This window comes from Ambystoma mexicanum, chromosome 8 (genome assembly GCF_040938575.1).
Source record: "Ambystoma mexicanum isolate Mex_15411 chromosome 8, UKY_AmexF1_1, whole genome shotgun sequence".
Lineage (NCBI taxonomy): Eukaryota > Metazoa > Chordata > Amphibia > Caudata > Ambystomatidae > Ambystoma > Ambystoma mexicanum.
Genome location: NC_090929.1, coordinates 674403199 through 674418899, shown reverse-complemented (window position 1 = coordinate 674418899; position 15701 = coordinate 674403199). Strand labels below are relative to the sequence as shown.

At 44.2% G+C, this 15701-nt stretch overlaps 1 protein-coding gene across 5 annotated transcripts in view; it reads left to right on the top strand.

Moving 5' to 3' along the window:
• The window catches only part of PSD (pleckstrin and Sec7 domain containing), a 1402592-nt gene that overhangs the window by 735442 nt on the left and 651449 nt on the right, over nucleotides 1-15701 (top strand). For all 5 annotated transcript variants that reach the window (XM_069610471.1, XM_069610469.1, XM_069610470.1 and 2 more), the window contains exon 7: nucleotides 14928-15008. In XM_069610471.1, the coding sequence (XP_069466572.1) occupies nucleotides 14928-15008 (81 nt within the window). The remainder of the gene's footprint in view (nucleotides 1-14927; nucleotides 15009-15701) is intronic.

Here is a 15701-nt window from a genome sequence, read left to right as displayed (position 1 = left end):
GGTGTGCCGGAGAAGGCAATGGTTTGGTGAAGATGGATTGCACGCGGAGTGCACTGGCTAAGGTGCGGAGCCAAGAAGGCTCACAGAAGTTGAATATTGTTCAATTATCTTCTAACTTTTGCTCCCTGAACAGCGGACTACCGAAATTTTCGAATTGAATAGAGGTAAAATGTATCACACAATACAGAAATGACTCCCCTTCACTTGTTGTGTAGCACACGGCTTCCATGCTGAAATAAGTCAGTAAAACATAGTGTGCAAAGATTCAAAAGTACTGAAGGTAAATTAAAAAGACCATGGCTGCTCATAGGCGGCTTCTCCAGAAGCGTGCAGCAATCGCTAAGGACACACATACACAGCACTTACACGGGAATAGCTTTAAAAGCACATGGCTACAGTTGAACTGTGTGCACGAAGGAAAAGGAAAATGCGAGGGGTCAGCTGATGTTGAACAAACACGAGCAGAGGGAAGAGGGGACTCACCCTTCTGAACCTCCGGGAGTGTAATATTTGATGACACAGGGGCAGAGAAAGGCAGATGAGGACAAGTAGGCACAAAATAAATAATTCAAGCATGCGATGGGAGGGGCATTTAAAAACAGCTTCAACACACATGCACAAGAATCACAATAGCAGTGTCAACAATCACCACAATATGCACCGCCCATGTGGGGAGGATACATGGGGCAGGATGGGATCATTTCAGCAGACACCACAAGCACCAATGCAGGTACTGTTACTATTACATGTACAGACACAACAAATGACAGCACCACTACCCCAGGACTGACTAGAATGACAACACAGGGGCACTGCACAGCAGCCAGCACCCATACAGAACACTGACACAATAGCAATGGTACCAGTTACATGACTGGGTGGGGTCTTCCTGATGGGGAACAAATCTTTCAAAGGACATAGATTGACATTATACCGCTAATAGGACAGCCCAAGACAAACTTGATTTGACTGACTGTGCCACACACACGCTCCACCTCCCCAACAGAGCGGGCGAGACGCGCGCCGACACACACACTCACGCACACTCAATAATGCAGAGGACAATTGCATAGGGGTGGTGATAGGTATCAAAACATTTTCTTTTCTGGGTGACAGTGGGGCGACTAGGCCATGCATTAGGGAAGAGACATTTGTGACATCATGAACAATGTGGACATGACCACCTTATTAACAGAGAAATCCATAACTTGTTAAACACCAGGCATACACATGTTGAAAGTAAGGAAGATTGTTTAAGAATAATGGGGGTGCACGGTACAGAGGGGGGTGCATAATGATAGCGCATCACAAGAGAGTACATTTAGCTACATTTTGAGCACACATCTTTCAGTGAAGGAGACTGGGCTCATGAATACACGATTAACACAGAACAATTAAATGAGACACACAAGGTGGAAGAAGGTGCACTTGAGGGGGGAGGACTACATTTCATTGACAGTTCACCACAGGAGGAGAGAAATAGGGGTAAAGGGTGGATGATCCATGTTCCCAACAGAATTAATTTGGCGACAAAATAACAGTGCAAGTGGTACTGCCACTAGCGCTTTTGAAAATAACACTGGCACAAATGCATTAGCCAACACACATAGGGAAAGAGGTCATTGCTGCACGAACTGGAGCATAATGGTTGTATTAAAATTTGAGAGCAGATATTGGGGGGAGAAATATATATTGTTTAAATGTAACCGTAATTAGAAATATATATTGTTTAAATGTAACAGTAATTACAGTAGTGGAGTAATAAAATACTAGACTAAATGAGTAATTAACAGAGTAGGTAAGCTTTAAAAAGTGGACATGGGGTGGGATAGAGAGAATGGGAGCAAATTGGTAGCGGATTTCATTAGTACCAGCTTAAAGTGCCTGCAGTTAGTACCAGCTTAAAGTGCCTGCAGTTCACTGCGAGGCACGCCCTGAGAAGTGTGAGAGGAGCCATAGAAAAAATAAATAAATAAATAAAAAATAAAAAAGATTTTAAAATCCTGCGATTATCTTAACTAAGTAACATGGTGCACTTAATTTAGAAACACAGCCACCCTATATGACAAATTTACCACCCTGATGTTTCCCTATTTAGCTTGTCAGTGCCTGATGCCCCACGGGACAAAGGCACGCACTATAAATAACTTATAACAAAAGCACAGTAAATACAAAGATCCAAAGGCCCATTTGTACACTAGCACCCAATTTGCATATATATGATCAAAGTGTGTAATGAGTATCTTCATGTCCTGGCAACCTCAGCTGCAGAACAACCTCATATTCCCCATCAACTAGATGCACAACTGCTGCCCCAGTAAGCTGCTGACCCGTCTCCCGGTCAATAGTTGAAGGCCCATCAACACAATATACTTCTCCTTCATCTCCTTCACAGGATCTTCATATGTGACACAATCATGCACCTTATCATTGTCAGTAATGGGTTTAGTCACAAAGGTGGCTGGATTCACTGTTTTACAACAAACAATGTTGATAGACGGACTTGACATAATCACCATGCAGAGGCCCTTTGCATGGTTAAGGTATATTTGGAACTCTCTAATATCGCAAAGACAACATGATTCACGTACAATGTCAGTGGGCATGCCAATAATCGCAGATTTCTCAATGGTGAAGGCTACAGGAGCCAACGCTTGTTTGCATGGAACCTGTTCTTGCTTGACAGAATCTAACATAACACTGTAATAGGCCAAAGGTTTATGACCCATTAACACAGCCTTCATCATATGACCATCAGAATGTGAAAAAAGCTAAAACTATTTTGTATAATCAGGAGTAGCCACACAAGAGTGGTAGAAATCACATATTTTAGCTCCTGAAATTTAGTAACCATTTCATCAGTCAAAATAATAGTGATTTTTTCATACATTGTGCATCTTTAAGTGGCTGGAGCAATAGTTCAGTGTATGACGTATAATCAAAAATCCATGCTCTACAATAATTATACAATCCAAGAAATGTTTGCATGTCCTTGACTGTCACTGGCTGGGGGGTTGCATGCACTGCTGTTGCATGCTCTGGAGTTACTCTTTTACCATTCACTGGGCTCAACTCCCCCAAATACAGCACCTATTACTGGCAGTATTGCAATTTTGTTCTGTCCACCTTATACCCTTTGTCAGCCAACAATTATAACAGAACTATAGAGTCCTGCCTGCACCGGCATTCCATAGTGCTACATACCAGCAGATCATCCACAGATTGAATTATAGTACTGGGAACAACAATATTGCCCAAATCCTCATGTAACACTCCCAACACTCAGGGACTCACATTACCCCTGAGGAAGCCTAGTTTGTTGAAATCGGCTCCCGGCAAACGTAAACGCAGTGAGATACTGCCGAGTCCGGATGCAAGGGTACTGAGATAAAGGTATTTTTCAAGTCCACCACAGTGAAAAGGGTAGCATCAACAGGTATATTGCACAATATGGTAGCAGGATTTCGGAACCACTGGGAATTCTGCCTGTACAATATCATTTAGGGGGCGTAAATTCAGAATCATCCTCCAACTAGCACCTTTCGATTTTTTCACCGGATAAATAGCTGTGTTGATATACGGCGAATTAGATGGTAGTATGATGCCTTGATGCAAAAGGGCCATTATGGTGTCATAAATTCCCCCCTCTGCTGCCTTTGGATATTGTTTCACTCGGGGCAACACTGTGCCAGGTTTCAAGGTAATACGTATCAGCGCAACTCTATGTAAAGGTCTCCCACATCATGCGGATTACTTGTCGACAACTTATCAGGAACCTGAGCCAAATCTGTAGTAGCGAAAGAAGGAGAAGTCCCTACTGGTAACATGGGGCAAATCACATGTCTGTACTGTGTCATGATCTTACAAGGGACACACGCTTCCAATATTATTTCTCCTTCATTTTCCCTGTTCTCAAACAACTCCTCATCTGAGACATTTTACATTGGTATTGTGGGGTCAATACACACAACTACACACCACTCCCCTTTGTTTGGATCAACTGCTATCAAGAATTTATTCGTAAAAGGAACCAATTGAACTGCCCCAGAGCAGTCCTGCATTTCCAAAACTTTGCCTGATAAAGGTAATCCTCCTTCACTAATACATATTTAGTCGTTCCTGTATCTGTCATAAAAATAAATGCTTTATTTCCTATCTCCACGCCGACCAAGGGTTCCTCTTCTGAGTTGGCGGTGACTGATAAAACTGGACATGTTAAGGCTCTCTGTGGGCTGTCCTAGTCTGGATATGTGTTCATCCCAGGAAAAACAAATGGATTCCCTCCGACCATGGTGGCCCCCTGATACTGCGTAACCATACCACCTGGAACTATGTTATTGTTTGGAATGTAGGGGCCCTGCTGTTGTCCCTGGTGTACAGCATATGATGACACATTACTGGAACCCGGGGCAGGTAACTATGGAAAATGTTGTGGTGCCGCAGGTGGGGCTGCACCCATTGGCAGACCATAAGAGGCTGCTGGGGGTAACTGTCCATATGACTGAGGATATGAGACTGGACCTCCCTGACGATAGGCATACATCTGTTGTTGGGAATAAGCATGCATTTGTCTACTCCTGCATTCTCTTGAGAATTGGCCCATTCACCCACATGTCCAGCACTGACCTGCTCCTCCTCCCTGTTGTCCCATCCCACCGAAACCTCCTTGCCCCTGACCCCCCGGGCACCTGAAAATCCCCCTCTTCCCTGCTGGAACCTCCCTGAAATCCTCCTTGATATTGAGGTTGATACCTACCGACTCAATCATTTTCTCCTCCCCACGCAGGTGCTGCACATACGTCAGCCCGAATTGCCCTAAAGGCAGCCGGTCCTTCTGTCTGCACTATCGCTAAAGCCCCTTCCAACGCAACCTTTACTAACTTTATTTGAACCAGTTTCGTTTCTCCTTTTCTTTCAACCATTTACAGTGGTGAATAATAATAATAATAGACTGAATTTATGCCCAATCCTTTGCCTCAATCCCCACTATCTTGTCAAGCACCTTCTGTACCTCTTTCGAAAGGCCTCTTTTGACCAAAAAATAGAAAAACAAAATTGCTCGATCCCATGAAACTCCCGTTTCCACCTGCCACATCTCTTATAAATGCAATATGTATTGGGCAGGATCTTGAATTTATACTGGGGATGTTCTTAGATGACATGCTGCTTCACTTGGAGGAGCCCCTCCCGTCGGTCCCTGAAACATTAAGGGAGATGACTACCTAAGGACATCTAGCAGGCTTCAAAATAAACAAGGGCAGATCTATCCTCTTCCCATTTGTGCGGGCGAAGATGAGGCCGGGGATCTGCAGCAACTCGAACTGGGAATTTGACTAAATTCTGGTATCTGGGGGGTCTATATAACAAGACGGATTGGAAGATCTATATGAGGTGAATTTCCCCTTTTGATTAATAAAATATCTGAGGTTTTACAGGCCTGATCAATCTTAAAATATCCTGGATAGAGAGAGCAAACTCCATAAAGTATATTACTTAGGATCCTGTTTTCATTCCAAATGCTGCCTGTAGGAGGCAGGAGGGAACCTTCAGGGAAATCAAAGGGAGTATTTTTTCGATTCTTATAGCAGAGGAATAAACCATGGATTGGCTAAAAAATGTTAATCCACTCGAAGGAAGAAGGCGGGGTGGATTATCAAGACATGGAAAGCTGCTATAAGGCAGTGCAGTTATGCGAGATGATAGCACATCTGAGGGAGGACAAGGAGCAACAATGGGTATATCTAGAGAACCTGCTCCTGTCTCCATCCATGGTGGAAGAGTGCATATTTGCGCCATCACAAGGCCTGCCGAGGAGAGTGAAGGGACACCCTGTATTAGGGTGCCTGTTTGGGCCATATGGAGGAAGGGGAGAGCATTGAAGGGGCTTTCCACGTGGCTTTCATACTTGAGCCATATTTGGGCCCACCGATCAAGGACGATATTATAGTGCCTCTCCATTTCCAAAACTGGTTCGATGGAGGCTTGGAGAGAGTGAGTCAATTTTGGTAAGGGGGAAAGTTTAAAACTATCCAACAGCTGGAGGAGGACATGTGAGTGGGGAAACGTTCCGTCTTCGTATACATTCGATTGAAAGGGGTACTAATGGCATTGAAATGGAAGATGGAATTGTAAAGGGATGTTAAGGCAATGCAGGGCTCTGGGGAGGACTTCGGTGGAAGTGGGAAACATACCTACAAAGGGCACTATCCAATGACTAGTGGACATCTCCCTCTAGGAACACACATTGGACCTCTATAGCTAGTCAATATAAGCTCCATGGGATCAAGCTGCTCCATAGATGCCAATATGATCCTTTGAGGCTGTCGAAATTGTTTCCCACATCCACCACATTATGTTGGCGAGGATGCAACAAATCTGCCTCTTATTGTCATATGTGGTGGGAATGTGTGAAGGTGTGAATTTATTGCACAGGGCTGTTAGGTTGGATTACGGCTTTTGAGGGAATGGAAAGAGATTTGGACGCAATGTTAGTACTGTTTTGGCTTCAGGGAGTGGCGAAGGATAGGGATAGAGCCCCACACATGGTACACTTTCTCCTATTAGCAGCAAGAGCATGTTTGGCATCTCACTGGAAGAGGGCACTCTTACCATCTTTTAGGTAAGATTTCCACAGAGCTGGTAAAACTTCCTTTCCTGGTTCAATTCCAGAACGTTTTGCTTTTTTAGTGGGATATTTTTCATTAATACCTTAGTGAGTGGGAACCTTTTTCCACACTCACATAATCTTTAACTCTTTTTATGGGTGTCATTTTTAAGACTCTCCATAGTGTCTTTTTAAAGTTATCATGTCTAACAACTTATTGGCAATAAGTGCCTGTTGTTGCTGGGTTGCCCTAGGGGCTCCCCATTTAACTTTCTTGTGCTAACCTTGAGTGAACTCTTGTTCCCAATGGTAGAAAGGATCTTTGGATCCCTTTTACATTTTATTCTGTGAAACCAGCACACCCCACATTATGTCGAGTGCTGGGGAGATACAATGTATCCCCTTTCACATTAAAACTGTAACAATTCTGTTACAGTGACGAGCTTACCTTTAATGGCTGGTGGCAGTGATACCTTTTACTAATTTGGTGCACCTTTACCGCGGTCTGTAATAACAGCTGCAGTAAAGGCACCCAAGTGTGCTCATTTGACCAAAATGCCCCGTCTTCTTTTTCTGCCATTTTAGTGTTTCTTGTCGTTTCTTGTTCCTTCCCCTGACATCCAGAGTGGGAAATTCCTTTGTTTGAGTTTTGTCTTTGGCGGGAGTCCCTTGGACACCCCACCCAGGCTCCAGTCAGGCTGTAAGCACAGGAAGTGGGGGAGGAGTCCAAAACTCCCTCATCCTTTGTCTTACGCCATCCTTCAACTGGAACAAATCCCAGTGGGGGGCTGGCTGTCCTGATTGGACAACCAGACGCCCCTTTCTTGTGAAATGCGGAGAGAGAATGCAGAGGTTGTGCTGTAGTTCCTGATAAATACTGGAAACCTGGAAGATGAAGTCAGTCGACCACTGGAACAGAAAACCGAAGAGGATGACGAAGGAAAAGCGGCGGGAATGATTTCCAACGACCGGAGAGCCTGCTGTGTAACCGGAGCATGCTGCAGTCCTTCCTTCCAATCGATCTGGGGTCTCCGAAACGACAACCCGAACCCAGAGCCTGGTGTGACCCACTAGACTCAAGATGACCTGCATTTTGAGCCATCCCACGGGTTGCTGCGACCTTGCGTTCTTACAATACCCCAATACCCTGGGACCTCCAGCCACTGCGCGGTGCACGGTCTTCCAAATTCCGAATCTCGCAGAAACCTCGTAGGCATCCTGGAATTCAACCGTGATTTTTTGTCTTCTTCTGTGCTCCTTGAAAAGGTGCCAAATCCGCAGAACCGCATTCAGCCGCGAGGGAAATCTTGCCTAGAGTCTTCTTCATCGATCCCTGCTGCAAAGCCCCTTCTGAGGTCTTGCGTTCAGTCTCCAGGACAAGGAATCAACTGACCAGGTATTTGGCTGCAGTCCCTGAAGTTCTCCTGCTGCGATCTATTCTTCATTGCTGAGGTACTGTGTTGGCTTGGGTATATACTTACCTTAAGCCTTTTGGGATTTCTGTGTAGTCCTGGGGTGTTTTCTGTGATTGGTAGGTCCCTCATCCAGTGCACCCAGTCCAACTTCTAGAATCCTGCTTGGGTGTCTTCTGTGAAGCCCCTGGACTCTCTTCTAACCCTAGAAGTAAAGTACTCACCTGTTTGCCAGTTTTCCTAATGAAACTCTGACTTTTGCTACTAAAAAACGTATTCTAACACCGCCTGTTGGTCACTAGACCTAGTGAACCCCCTTCTGCCACTGACAACACTCATGCTCCAAGAATAAGGGAAAGACTTTGAAGGGGTTGGGACTTCTGCCTAGAAAAGAAATCAAGTGTTTTACTTACTTATAAAGAGTTGGTAGGTAACTGTAATTCTCAGAGTGAACAGTTCTTACTGATCTTGAATGTGTGATGCACTATTCTTAAAAGCATGGTTAACATCTTTACTTCCTTATCCACTGTTTTACCAGTCTAAAAGAAAGTAGATGTAAAGGTATTTTACTCTCCTGTGATTAGGTTGTGCCTCTTTACAAAGGTAATGTGTTGGTTTCACCAGATTATCCCTGAAGGGTAATTGTATGAGTGTCCTCCAACTGTTGGTATCACCAGGTTAGTCCTGTTAGGATAACTGTATGAGTGTCCCTCAACTGGGTCTTGCTTCCCCTGACTTGCTGCTAGCCTGTCCTTAATAAGTCTACATTAGGTTGTTGCATACCTAGAATAACTATTCAGTAAAGTGTGACATTGGGTTTTACTTTCCCCTTCATTGTGAAGTTAAAGTATGTTGGTTTTCCTTACCTTGTGTTAGCTGTGTGCCATCCAAAACAAGTTACCAGAGTTATTGCTTACCTCAATCTGGGGTTCCCTGATTTCCAAAGCATCTGTAATTGTATATTACATCCTTAGGTTTTACTCACCTGGTATAACTGTGTGTTATGACAAAAGTAGTTATAGCTTTCTACTGCACCTAGAATAAGTATTTCACTATTCACCAAAAAGTATATTGTCCAGTTGACTGTTTATGTGGTTTGTTCCAAGAGTCACTGTACAACTGGAAGGACCTACTGCCCTTTTATTACCAAAAGTAATCTGAAAGTAACCATTGGTCTTTTACTCCCAAAGAATAGGCTTGACCTATACTAAATGTGTATAACAAGGTTTTGACTTCCCTAGAACTACTGTTAGGTGTTCCAAATAAGGTCTATTCTTGGGCCTGTGTGCTTTTAAGTATAGTGTTGTGTTTTATATTGTGATTTCATATAGTATTAGTACTTACTTAAACCCTAGATTTATCTGGGCCTACCTGCACTTAAATAAATCCTTTATTTTTACAATACATAGTGTTTCCGTGTTTCTTTGGATCATTTGTATTACAATTTCACTTGTACTGTATCTACTGCCCTCTCTCCCTCCTAAGAGAAGCCTGGCTGCTCTGCCTACGCTGCCATGTACTCAGATGGTACAGTCTTATACTAAGAGTGGAGTCTTGTACTGCCTCAGTTGAATGGTTTTACTAAGCCCTTAGTTGGACTTCAGAAAAACTGTCCTAACACCATCTGAATGAGAGTGGGTTAGGAAAGTGAAGGAAATATGGACATTTTACCTCTACCACAGCAGGTATTGGAAATCACACAGCAAACTACACACACTCTACAACATCTGAGTCAACCCAAGACACTAAAACCCAACAGAAAACTACACTACAGACACGAAAACAATCCCGTGCACACTCACACACCAAACAACACATCCAAACCAACTAAAAGGAAACTCAACACACAGTGGACGTTTTTTTCCGAACTAAAGCTACCAACAGCACAGCAAAACTCTCTTGCCCTCTCCCTATCAAGTAAATGATGTAGCTGGAAGAGCTTTAAGGACGGAGGGCGGGGGTACATTGCAAGCTTGAGTTTCTGATCTCGGTAACGTGGGAGAGTAGATCAGGTTCAGAGATGGGAGAGTAACATAGGAAATTTGTTGCTGGGAAGGCAAGAGCCATCTTGAGTATGGTGCTTGGACTTGTTTTGGGAGGGATCTTCGAAGCATTGTCATCATGAATAGTAGCAACCTCACCTACAAAGAAGTTGGATAAATGCTATTTCCATTTAAAGGAGTGAAGCTACAGTCTGCACTGGAGAATGTTCCTAGTGAACCATTTAGCTTGATGCATTTGGGAGAGAATGTAATATTATTTTGAATGGGCAATTGTATCCAATGCTAAGGAGAGCATGTGGGCTATGCTGCTGGTTCAGGTCAAGAAGGGGATTCATTTGGAGTCAGATAGAAAAGTTGATATGGATTCAATGGTACTTTCTTTCCAGGTCTGGAAATGAGGAAAGTGGATGATGAGCAGAGGGTTTTAGAGGGAAACATAGTGCGTGGGGTGGTGCAAGAGGAAAAGAACGCTAGCCATCTGACCAAGGAGGGAGGGATGCGTGGGAGCAGGAAATAAATGAGCCATCAGAGGGAAGCAGCTGATCTACAGTGTGACTTTCGACATCTCTGGGGACAGTGACAATTTGTGCATGTTATGGGTAAAGGTAATGAAGAGAAAAAGGATGTATTCATCGATTCATATGTTGAAGTCTACTGTGCTGAATAGGTAACAGTTAAGAGACGAAGAGCTGTCCAAAGGCATGATCAGAAATAGAAACTGTTGCATAGACCTTTTGGACGGTAGATGATCAGAATGTAAAAGGGAGAGCGTTGGCTCTGCCATAGGAGGCTTTCGAAGAGGATGGGAAGAGAGCAGTCAGTGACTGAACAATGAGTAACCATCAGCAGGATAATGGAAGGCCACTTCGCATGAACTTTGTTCGGTTTTTGAAAAAGTTGTTGAAAGCATCTGAATCATCTTTGCAGTGATCAGACTTCTGGTTTTTCGCTGAGGCATGGTTTTTTAAGGCAAAGGATGTGTCATTTTTGGATAGAAGATTGTTGATTTTGTTTGCTTGATTGGCTGCTCGGAGAGATTTCAGATATATTGAGTTGAGTTGGCTGTGAAAGGAGAGTGTGAAGGAGCTGCATAGGTAATAAAAGTGAGGGTGTAGTAGATTAAATTAGTTCAATGTGGAGTTGAAGTCAGGCTGAATGGTGTCCACTCGTTTGCACAGAGTTTACAGTTTGTGGGCGGAATAGGGACGTTTGCAGTTGGGGTTTAGGCAAAAATAGGAGTTCTCAAATTGAGGGGTAGGAGTGGCAACTTCTGTATATCAGATCGAAGGAGCCACGTGTTTAACAGATGGCGAGTAGCGGCTGAGAGGTGGGAATAGGTATAAAGGTGGGAGAGCTAAACATATGAGCAGTCCTGCAGAACTGTAGCTTCTTGGCGCTTCCAGTGGCTTCTTGAAGGTGCATAACGCATACATTTGGGGTGATTAGCAAGCCTGCGGCCATCCGCTGGGCAAGAATGAAGTAGCAGTCCAGTCTGTCAGAATTTTGATTCAATTCCTGCTTTGAACAGGCAGTTGTAATTAGCAATCTTTTAAGAGTAATGCTATGAGACCCACTATTGGAGTGCTGAGGTGGTGTTCACCGACACTGCAGTGCAGTTTCCTCTGCCGTGGAGCCAAATCCTGCTTTGCACAGTGAATTGCATGATCATTCATTTAGGTGTAGTCATCAGTGCCTCACCACTCGAATGCTGATAGGCTCCATGGCATGCAATTATATTATCAACCTTTTAATATAATTATTATTATTTGTGTATTATTAGTGTTACTCTGTTTTTATACTGCTCTAAATCACCAACATAGTGCTTTTCAATTGCATGGCCTTGTCTCCAGGTAGCAGCCTATTGTAGCCTTCTCCTGGGGGTATCCAGGCCTTAGACTGCTGGAGGGAAAAGGAAACTAAGGGAAGCTGGGAAAAGCAGGACTAGAGGAAAACATAAAGAGAGAAGTAGATAAGGATGAGACTGTCGTGTAGCATCATGAGTGCATGCAGGTCTGCATGCTTAGACAATCTTAAATGAGATGTAAGAACTGAAGATGGCAAAGATGTCTTAGTTTTTGTCTAGCAGCTCTGGCATGTTTTGGTGTTGGGATCATTAGTGTCATGTTGTCTGCGTAAGGGGCTCGAGAATGTGCTCTGGCAATCCTGGAAGATTGGATGTGTTCTGCAGGCACTAACCTATTGACACTTTCTCTGGGAGTGTAGTGCAGGTTGGTGAAAATGTCAGAAATGTGTTAATGACTGCCTTATGGGTCCTTTATCCTCCTTCATATATCCTTCGCCCCTTGCTGTGGAATCTATCTATGAGTTTAGAGTAGGAGGGATACAGGGCATACGAGTAAGATAGTTATATTTAGAATGACTCTTTTTCTCCTGCTTCATGATTCTTTCCAATTCTAAGCAGTTTGCCACCAACTGAAAGAAATTCTTACTGATTTGCACCTACAGGTCAAACCAATGAAGCGTGAGTGCACAGATCTGTATTCAGAAACCTTCAGAAATCCCACAGTCTCCCGCGAACCTCTCTGTACAACCTGCACAATGGCCCTCATTAGGACCCTGGCGGATTTTTTCCGCCATCGACGGACTTTACGGCCATGGCGTAAAGTCCGTTTACGCCATGGCGGATGGTGGACTTACCGCCCCATTCCGAGGTCGGCGGGGCGGTAAGTCCCCATTGACCCATTTACCCTTCCCCATTCCCATTTCGGCCCCATAGGGTATAATGGGAGTGGGGAAGGAGTTAATTACGCCACCGTAAATTACGGTGGCGTAATTAACACCAAGGTCCCATAGCGCCATGGATTTTTACGCCCGCAAAAAGCGGGCGGAAAAATGACCATGGCGCTCTGGGAACTCGGAATTGGCGGTAAGGGGTCGGCGCAGCTAACGCTAGCGTAGACCCCTTACCGCCAGGGTCCTAATGAGGCCCAATGTGTTCAACACAACATTTGACATCCTTGCCACTTTCATCATCAAGAACTGCTAATCCTATCCTTAAACTAACTTCTGGTTTGAGGCCGTGCTCCCTGACCGTAAAAGGAAAAACAGAGCCCTTGAGCACCGGTGCCATAAAAGATCCTGGTGACAGAAAAACATGCCTAAGACATTTAAAATGATATTATGCAACTGTTTGGGAAAAAATGAAAACCTACCCGCCTGGCCACATTTTTCATGGCAATAATCATGTGGCCAAACCATTTCTGATTTACAGATTTCCAAGAGCCATCCTCGCTGCTAACTACCCAAGACTTGTCTAACAACATATCCTCTTTCTTTCGCAAAAAGATAAAAACAGACTAGATCTTGAGCCTCCATGAAACTGACCAACAAAACAGAAGCTGCCTGCTCCCCTTTCAATAATATCTCCTAGTCTGACATTACCCATCTGTTCAAAACAATGAAAGCTTCCTCGGAGCAGGTTTACCCCGTCCTACTGAGACCACTAAAGACAACCTTTGCTCCTAGCACCTTCTTTCACTGCCCTACTTAACACCTCCTTAGAATCAGACATGTTCCTAGCCACCTTAAAAACACCTCCATCGTTCCTCTTCTGAAGAAAACCAATGATGGTCCCAATGTTCTGTCAAATTATTGATCCACTGCTATAACAACCTTCAAAGGCAAGATCGTCCAAAAAAGTGGCTTTAAAACAGCTGCAGCAAATCCGAGAATCTCCTGCATGACCACCAATCAGGTTTCATATATGGCATCATGTTAAGCAGCTGTGCCTACTGTTGGTTCCTTACAAAGCATGGTATTGCCTGTCCTCTGAGCCCCCTAGCAGCAGGAGACTGCTTTCTTGGTTTCCGGGGCAAAGTCCTACGCTTTCCGGCTACTGCCAAGCCCCACCATCTTATCCCACCACCACCCACTCACTTACCTCTACTTGCACCCAGCAAGCCCGTCATCTCTCCACCAACCTTGCTACCCAGCCCCTTCTCCTCCAAGGCAATGGCCATTATCGAATAGCCATTATCAAAAGACTATGTGTATTTCCTATTTTCCTGCTTCCATGGTGGCCATTTTGTTTTGTATTTTTTTAGGTTGAGAAACAGCAACTGCATTGTTTCTCAACTTAAAAAATAAAGCTTTTAGCATCCCGTGTGTTCATTCTTGGGTGCTTATAGCAATGGCGGGTGTGGGTATTACCGGCCAGGTAATGGCGCTGGTTATGTTATGTTAGGTATATTTCTTGAGCGCACGGCCACCCGAGGGTATCTTGGCGCCAGAGAGGTAGGCAATGTTCAAACCAGGTTCCAGGAAAGTGATAGCTAAGACCTAGAAGAGCGCAGTTTTGAGCGCTTTTCTAAAAGCTAGGTAGTTTGACAGTTTTCAAATCGCGAGTGGGAGCCCATTCCATAAGTTGGCAGCAACAATGGGAAAGGCACGACCATCCATCCGTGTGCGTCGGAACCTGGGTACAATAAGTAGATCTGCAGAGGAGGATCGCAGCAGATGCTTATGAACATAGCTAGTGCCCACGTTAAGGCCTTTGCTTCGTCTGGACCTGTAACTCGGGCCTAGGCCATTATATGACTGGTAGTGCCTCCCTATCTCTGTGCTTATTGCTTGAACATTATGCATACATTGAGAGGTGGAGGATGGTAGAGGTCAAAACTGTAGTGATTATGCAAATAGTGTAAACCAAGCAGTTTCATAGCCAAGCAGTCTGCCTTGCGTATTTTCTTATTTTCAAGTGCCAGTATGGCAAAATGCTGACAATGGGCTAAGCTGCTGTATTCTTCACAAATGAATACTAACCTGCTCAGGGTTCATTGAACAAAATTACATGAACCTTTTCTTTCTTTGTCCTTATTCTTGTTTTCATTTTTGTACCAAGTTGGTTGACATTTATTTAACAATAACTATCTGTGTCTTCTCTTTCAGTAATGAATTCAGTAAGATGGTGGCAGAGGAATATTTGAAGTTCTTTGTGTTCACCGGACAGAACCTGGACCAGGCCCTGAGGTCAGTTTCCACCAGGCGGGGTCACATTGGTGTTTGATGAAGGTACCTGGGATTGCAACTCTTTTGTGGAATTCCCATTAAAACAATGTCGAGCACAGTGATACTCCAACCTTGTCCAATTTCCTCTATGATGTTTAGATGTCTTCCTCTGGGGCAGACCAGAGCCAACATTGCACAGCAATGCCCCGTTCTATACGTTTGGGGAATTGCGTATACAGTGTACAAGTACAACTGCTTGCTCTACCCTTTGTGACCGCCATTCACTCCCATTCTTTGCTCTCAATGGACGCGATGCCTCACAGCCACTGGCCCCCTTTTCGGTGCCACTCAGCCTATTTTGTTAATAATCTGTTTTTTCTGTTCATGCTGATTCTCTGGGGCCTTTTGCCACCTACTTATGTCCTGTTTGTCCATGTTTCACTCCTGTATTTACCGGCACGGCTAGCGCCGGACTCATAATGAGGCCCTTAGTGTTATAGCCCCCACCTCACTTGTTGACAGTCTGTGGGGTATAGTGATGTGAAGGGTATATTGTTATGTATTAGGTATATTTGTCACTTGCGTGTCTTTAGTATAGAGGGAATTGTGCCTTTGTCACAGGCCCCGGCTATCTTGACCTAGAGACTTCTTGGACTGTCCGGGGATAGGAATGCTTGTCATATTCTCGTGGGTAAATTATGCTTCCTGCTACCT